This window comes from Mytilus edulis, chromosome 5, assembly GCF_963676685.1.
Source record: "Mytilus edulis chromosome 5, xbMytEdul2.2, whole genome shotgun sequence".
Lineage (NCBI taxonomy): Eukaryota > Metazoa > Mollusca > Bivalvia > Mytilida > Mytilidae > Mytilus > Mytilus edulis.
The window spans coordinates 73,197,845-73,206,370 of record NC_092348.1 but is presented as its reverse complement, the minus strand read 5'-3'; the positions used below and the strand labels follow the sequence as shown (position 1 = coordinate 73,206,370).

The following is an 8,526-nucleotide window of genomic DNA, read 5'->3' as shown; positions in this document are numbered from 1 at the left end:
ATTTATGATTACATTTTTGAAGGAGAGGATCAGAAGCAATCAATAAGACGTTTCTGAAAAGGTCTATAAAAGGGAAAGTAGAACCGAGAGGTGTCAGATTCTTGTAGGCAAATCATGGACACAAGATCTGTTTCATTCAAACTGTAGAGATAGCAAGATCCTAGGAGTATATTTCACTCTTATGAAATCACAGTTGTTAGATCTATTACTGTGGATTCACTTATTTTCATGGGTACTAAATTTCGTGCATTAAGGAAAACTTGAATGTTCATGGATATTTAATTTCATGGTTTTGGCGAAGTAAGCAAACAAGCCTAAAAGAAATTTGTCATTAATTGTAAATTTTAAATTTATGGTTCACCTAAGGGTATACTCATCATAATTGGTATCCACAAATAAAATTGAATCCACAATAATTGTATTGTTTTTTTCACAAACTGAATTAGAAAGTGAAAATATCAGACTAATGATATACAAACAAAGAGTTAAGAAAAACCACCAGATAACAATTTTATTAAAACATCATTCATTAAAATAAATGACAATTCATGCAAGTATATCAACAAATATCACAGTAATAGTTCACAGTATATACCTACATAATGCCAAGTTATACACAATAAGCAGTCTATTAAGGAGGTATAATTAGGTCAAAATAAAATAATAAGAATTTTCTCCATTAATAACCCAGAGGTACCCCTTAAATGCAATGAATTAACCACCTCTTGAAACAAATGACTGACGATTAAAATAGGTTATTGGTTTTGACCTTTTTTTTACCTGGAGACAAAGTTTGCTATAATAAAATCTATTATAAACCAATTATGCACTGATAGTAATATTTACATACTTAAAACAGTACATATATATTTTAGAAGGTGACTACTGTGAATTCATTTATTTTCGTTGGTACTAATTTTCGTGGATTATGGAAAACTTGCATGTTCGTGGATATTTAATTTCGTGGATTTGCTGAAGTCTGCATACAAGCCTATTAAGAAATTGTTATTCATTGAACATTTAATTTTGTGGTTCGTCTGTACCCAAGAAAGCCACGAAAATTGGTATCCAACAAATAATAATGAATCCACAGTTATTCAAATTATAAGTTTTATTTATTAAATGACTGATTGCTCTATAATGATAGACATTTATTTTAACAAGTAATGTGTTGATTATCTTATTACCAGACATCTGGCAATGTGATCCATTGAGGGTATCAACTGTCTGTAGCATAACATAGCAAATTAATTTAAGCAACAAAATATATCATCAAACAGAAGACGGTTATAAGTTACTTTTATGGTTATCATTATATTTTCATAATGAAATACATCTTTAAGTGGTAATGAATTACTTCAAAAAGTTTTTTGCATAAAAATTGCAGAAAATTTCCCAAACCTCAAAATTTTAATTTTATGGTATAAAGTAATAAAATAAAAAAGGTGTAATCAGATTGAATTCTACATGTTCATTCTGTTTTCATTTCTTGAAAAGCTAATTTTGTAAAAGAGGAAGGAAAGATACCAGAGGGACAGTCAAACTCATATTTAACTTTTTTTATTTGAACATAGATATTTCGAGGCTAGGATAATGACATTGAGCTATTTCAATGAAATATCATTAACAGATATATACTGCAATTACAAATCTTCTTCGAACTGTTTATATTCAAATTTGCATGTTCTTTCTGTTTTCACAGTTCCCTATTTTTAAACAACTGCTTTTGTAATATCTTTTTAGTATCAAATAATTCTATGAGGAATTATTCTCATTTCATTGATTGGATACAACTGTATTGAAATCATAGAAACCAAATAGTGTTCTCAATTTTACCTACAATTTTCTCTATTATTTCTAATAATTTGCTAATGAAGTCTTTATGTATACTAAGCATAATTGCCCCTCAAACAATGAAAAATAAATAGTAAAATCTTTTGTTAAAACTTTTATCAATCAATTGGAAATGGTCATTAAAAAATCATAAGGTATAAGAGATTTAAAATTCATTTCTCTTAAAAAAGCAGGGAATTTTCCCCTTAAATGAAAGGATATGAATTTATATGGCTATATATCCTCAAGCTGTATTAGCAAGATCGGTTACTGTACAATCTAATATCTTTGACGCCTATTTCACCAATTTTTATCTATTTCATTAGACTAGCATTGATGAAAAATAATCTGGTTATATCAGATATCTACAATGTTCTTTTCTAAATTGTCCATGTTGATTTCATCAAAAAACAGTATGAATAATGAATTTTTGGCTTTGGATTAGAATTTTGCGATTGAATCAACTTTTGCAATAAAAGGATTGCCTCTACAATAAATCGACTGAGATTCAGTACTGATGACCAATTATGGATAGTTACAAATTATTTTGAAGGAAGCTGAGAATCATGGTTTTGTAATGTTCACTCGCTTCATGGTTCCGTATTCCATGTCTTTCATTGGGATATATCTGTGTGAAGAAAGACAAAGAAAAAATAATAAAATGTATTATGTTAAATGTATATTTATCATGATTATCTAACATTTAAATTTCCAGCTTTCATTCAAAAGATATAAAATTAAAAAATATAAGAATATGTGTCTATATGGCATATGTAATACCCTCGTCACATTTTCACATTTCCATGTTGAGTAAAGCACAAAATCTAGGTCAAAACCCTAAATTGATAAGTTTACCTCATTTTGTACATGTATCCTAAGTTTTAAGTCCTGAAACAGGTCAGTCGAATAGACACACAGAACAAAACCATAATCATTTCCCTCTTTTTATTGTAGACAGGGATAAAAACTGAAATGGTTTAATTCTGTAACATTGTTATATGGTTATGTGCCTGTCTTATGTGCCTGTCCCAAGTATGAAGAGATTCTAACTGTCTGTACATTGTTGTCTATCTATTTCTTCAATATGTATTGATTTGCAGATATTCCACCATCTCTATTTCATTTGCTTCAATATTTTAAGTAACCAACAGTGATGATTAAGAGCATAAACGTTTGGTCTAATATTTATAGTGGTAAAAGGGACAGAATTTGAAAGTTTTTACCAAGTTGATACCAATAATTCACATGCTATCAAAGGTCCAAATAAGCTACAAATGTATAACTAACCTGTAGTTGGTAAGGTTTACAAGCCTTTATCAATGCATTAACAAGTGTACTTGTATGGTGAAAATGGACATTCTCATCTATCAACCCATGGATTATCAAAAGTCGGTTTTCTCTGGAAAAAAAGGTACATGAATGTAATTTTATAAAGAATATGAACAAATGAGTAAACAGTTACATTTTAATTCAACTTATGCATTGATTAATTATTATACATCAAGTTCAAAGGGGTCCATACAAAGAAGTGCTCAATACACGTTTCTCTTTTCTCATGTTTATATAGATTAAACCGTTGGTTTTCCCGTTTCAATGGTTTTACACTAGTATTTTATTGGGCCCTTTATAGCTTGCTGTTTGGTGTGAGCCAAGGCTCCATGTTGAAGGCTGTACCTTGACGTATAATGGTTTGCTTTATATAAATTATTTCTTGGATGGAGAGTTGTCTCATTGGCACTCATACCACATCTTCCTATATCTATTCAAGGTAGGTTTTGAAGATCACACTGTCTAGAGTTAAGATGGGGTTTAGTTGGTTATCTTAGTTTTGCTCAAGGTATATGTAATGTAATGTACAGAATCCTCTGAAGGAATGTCTTCAGTGAAAACAAAAACATAACTTAGTTTTGCTCAAGGTATATATGTAATGTAATGTACAGAATCCTCTGAAGGAATGTCTTCAGTAGAAACAAAAAAATATCTTAGTTTTGCTCAAGGTATATATGTAATGTAATGTACAGAATCCTCTGAAGGAATGTCTTCAGTGAAAACAAAAACATAACTTAGTTTTGCTCAAGGTATATATGTAATGTAATGTACAGAATCCTCTGAAGGAATGTCTTCAGTGATAACAAAAACATAACTTAGTTTTGCTCAAGGTATATATGTAATGTAATGTACAGAATCCTCTGAAGGAATGTCTTCAGTAGAAACAAAAACATAACTTAGTTTTGCTCAAGGTGTATATGTAATGTAATGTACAGAATCCTCTGAAGGAATGTCTTCAGTGAAAACAAAAACATAACTTAGTTTTGCTCAAGGTGTATATGTAATGTAATGTACAGAATCCTCTAAGGAATGTCTTCAGTAGAAACAAAAACATAACTTAGTTTTGCTCAAGGTATATATGTAATGTAATGTACAGAATCCTCTGAAGGAATGTCTTCAGTGAAAACAAAAACATAACTAAGTTTTGCTCAAGGTATACATGTAATGTAATGTACAGAATCCTCTGAAGGAATGTCTTCAGTGAAAACAAAAACATAACTTAGTTTTGCTCAAGGTATATATGTAATGTAATGTACAGAATCCTCTGAAGGAATGTCTTCAGTAGAAACAAAAACATAACTAATTTTGCTCAAGGTATATATGTAATGTAATGTACAGAATCCTCTGAAGGAATGTCTTCAGTAGAAACAAAAACATAACTTAGTTTTGCTCAAGGTATATATGTAATGTAATGTACAGAATCCTCTGAAGGAATGTCTTCAGTAGAAACAAAAACATAACTTAGTTTTGCTCAAGGTATATATGTAATGTAATGTACAGAATCCTCTGAAGGAATGTCTTCAGTAGAAACAAAAACATAACTAACAGGCTATTATTTGAACTTGGAATTATTTTTAATTATGGAATTTGCATAATTTCTTGTGTTTAAATTTTTTAATAAATTCCATGTTTATTTGGTATTATGATCTTTTGAGCGGTTAATAACACTTTCCATACAATGTATTTTGGTTAGATAGTGTTGTGCGCGGCACAGTGCATTCTAATGAAAATATACTATTTTCTTTGTAATAGAAAGTGTTGTGCGCAGCACAGTACATTCTAATGAAAATATACTATTTTCTTTGTAATAGAAAGTGTTGTGCGCAGCACAGAACATTTTAGTACAGAAAAGCATGGAATTTATTAAAAAATTTCAATAACAAGAAATCAAGCAAATTCCATAATTAAAAATAATTCCAAGTTCAAATAATAGCCTGTTAACTTAGTTTTGCTCAAGGTATATATGTAATGTAATGTACAGAATCCTCTGAAGGAATGTCTTCAGGGATAACAAAAACATAACTTAGTTTTGCTCAAGGTATATATGTAATGTAATGTACAGAATCCTCTGAAGGAATGTCTTCAGTAGAAACAAAAACATAACTTAGTTTTGCTCAAGGTGTATATGTAATGTAATGTACAGAATCCTCTGAAGGAATGTCTTCAGTGAATACAAAAACATAACTTAGTTTTGCTCAAGGTATATATGTAATGTAATGTACAGAATCCTCTGAAGGAATGTCTTCAGTGAAAACAAAAACATAACTTAGTTTTGCTCAAGGTATATATGTAATGTAATGTACAGAATCCTCTGAAGGAATGTCTTCAGTAGAAACAAAAACATGACTTAGTTTCTGCAACCTTAGTTGATGTGACCATGCTAATTAAACCACTGGGAATATTAAATAACTTCTCTGTACTTGGAATAGTATTATCAATTTATTAATTTGTTACTTATTTATAATAGTTTATTTGATCTTAAATTCCAATTTTACTATGCAAGCTTACATGTCAGGGAATCTGTCAACATAAGTTAAAATAGAACTATCTCTATAATTCTCATCTTCTTGTTCAGGAATGTTCATATATCTTTCTGTATATCCTGTGTCATAAAGATTCCAGCTGACCACTGGTGCACCTGCTATTGCTACCTAAAACAAACAAAAATGTTATTAAATCATATATCTATCTGCTGCTATAACATTGTTTTCATTTTCGGTGAAAACTTAAAAAAATTTTGCAAATAGAGTCATAAATAATAATAAGAAAATCATTGTAAGTATTTGATAGTAAACATATAAAACACTGATACTATGATATAAATGAAAGTTAATAGAAAGTATACCTACTTTAAATACATTTGGGTGTTTGGCTAAACCAAGTAAAGATAGATATCCACCTACAAAAAATAAAAAAAATTTAATTCAATGCCATACTACTGATATTATAAATTTCAAAACAAATAAGCTTGTTTATTTGAGATTTTCTTTGGCTTTAAATCTCTTACTATATATATATAAAGTAGACTGTCAATAGTACAGTTTAAATCTTATTCCTAAGAAGTAAAACTTTTTGGTTATAATTTTGAATGCATGACATAAATAATTTTTCAACAATATGAGGTCAAATTGAACAGTCATTTGAAATACTCAATAAAATGAGGTTTTCCTATTAAATTTTTTTCATATTTTACCATTTTTTTTATTTCCTAATAATGTTAATTTACAAATAATGCACATGTACAGAATCTGAAAATGTTATTTGAAAACTTATCAATCTTAAACTTGAAATATGACAACACCAACCATATGACCATCCATGAATAGCTACTCTGTCTAAATCTATGAAATCTACAATGGACGCTAGGTATCGCAAGCCTTCAATCTGATCATCTAATTCTACTGTTCCCTAAAAATAAAATATCTACCATGTATATCATATACTGGTGTCTTTTAATCTGTACAATGAATTATGTAATTGGCATAACACATTTCAATATGTTCTGAATTGTATCAATTTAATTTAGAATTTTTGTTAACATTTCTTAATCATCATTGAGAAGGTAGGCCATTGCTATTTTGAAAAAAATACCCCATTTTTCAAGTTATTCGTTCCATTTTTTCAGCTCTCATCTCTGTGAATATAAGTCATAAAATTTGGTCAAAGAAACAGTATTTTTTTTCTCAATTATTTTTAATAATTTCTTGTAGTTACTTTCTATTTTTTGTATAAAAAGAGTAAATTTTTTTTATAATTAGATTGCCAAAAGATCATACACTTTCCACCAAAACTACTTTCAAATCTTTTCTTTTCCTTTTTCATTACCATCTTTGGCAAAAATTCGTTAAATACATTCTGTATGGTAACTATATGAAATACAAATTTTGAAATACTTCTGAGTTTTCATTGTTAAAATTCTGACTTTTGCCTTTATTTACCATAACACTATAAAAACAAGAATGTGTCCTCAGTACACGAATGCCCCACTCGCACTATCATTTTCTATGTTCAGTGGACCGTGAAATTGGGGTAAAATCTCTAATTTGGCATTAAAATTAGAAAGATCATATCATAGGGAACATGTGTACCAAGTTTGAAGTCGATTGGACTTAAACTTCATCAAAAACTACCTCGACCAAAAACTTTTAACCTGAAGCGGGACAGACGGACGGACGGACGGACGAACGGACGCACAGACCAGAAAACATAATGCCCCTCTACTATCGTAGGTGGGGCATAATTAGCTTTCTGACATGGCAATTTTTTTTTTATCTTGATGCAAACAATTCCTTTCCTGAACCTATCTAAAGACACCTCTACATTTATCTTTACTTACCAACAAACATGAAGTAGTCATGTGCAATTCTATCATTAAAAAGAATTATGAGAAATGTAGAAAAATTATTTCTGTTATTGTTTTTAATCTAAAAAAGCATAATATTACAAAAAAAATAATAAAAAAATTCATATCTTAGAATGATAAATATATTGGTTTAAAGAATTTACTTACAAGTTTATGTTTTATGTAGCTTTCATATTTTAGTCCTCTATGACAGGACCCACGTCCATCTATAACTACAACTGTGTAGCCATGAGTTGCTAAGGTATGGTGTCGCAAAAACCTAGTGTACATTTAAAGAAAAAAACATATTCTTTAATTTCACAAATTAATTGAATATTTATAAAATATTTCAAATATATATTTATACTCACAATATCCTCATACATAATCTAAAAACAATTACAAAGATAATTTTTCTGTTTGTTCGTCGTCGTCAGCTTCGTCCGAAGAGGGATGGTTTCCGGATAGTAACTTTAGTATTAGTAAATAGAAATGTATAAAATTTTAACACAATATTTAAAACCACAAAAGGAAGCTTGGGATTGATTTTGGGGGTTATGGTCCCTATGGTTTAGGAATTATGGGCCCAAAACAAGCATTTATCTAGTTTGAGGACAATAAGTTGTGTATAAGTATTTCAATTGCTCTGAAATTGTACCCAAATGTTTAATATTATAAGAAGAAGGTTTGGATTTATTTTAAGGGTTATGGGGCAAACAGTCAAGGAATAAATGGTCAAAAAGGGGCCAAAACAAGCATTTTTGTAGTTTCAAGACAATAACTTGTGTAAAAGTGTATGAATCTTTCTGAAATTATACAAGATACCATACTACTAAGGGATGGTTATGATTGACGTTGGGGTGGGAGTTATGGCTCAAACCATTAATGAATTAGGGGCAAAAGAGGGAAAAACAAGGATGTTTTTTTGTTAAAGGACAGTTAAGACAATTAGAAAGCAGTGTAAGAGAGGTAATCCAAAAGTAATATTTGAACTACGTCACACTACTTTTAAATATGTGTAT

At 29.5% G+C, this 8,526-nt stretch overlaps 1 protein-coding gene across 1 annotated transcript in view; it reads right to left on the bottom strand.

Annotated features, from left to right (window-relative positions):
- Positions 1-493: 493 nt before the first annotated feature.
- LOC139524427 (dipeptidyl peptidase 9-like) overlaps positions 494-8,526 on the bottom strand; it is a 31,387-nt gene continuing 23,354 nt past the window's right edge. Inside the window, exons 15-20 of the mRNA XM_071319203.1 lie at positions 7,673-7,784; positions 6,468-6,570; positions 6,012-6,061; positions 5,671-5,813; positions 3,121-3,232; positions 494-2,461 (exon numbers count right to left, since the gene is read on the bottom strand). Coding sequence (XP_071175304.1) covers positions 2,369-2,461; positions 3,121-3,232; positions 5,671-5,813; positions 6,012-6,061; positions 6,468-6,570; positions 7,673-7,784 — 613 coding nt within the window. The 3' untranslated portion in view covers positions 494-2,368. The remainder of the gene's footprint in view (positions 2,462-3,120; positions 3,233-5,670; positions 5,814-6,011; positions 6,062-6,467; positions 6,571-7,672; positions 7,785-8,526) is intronic.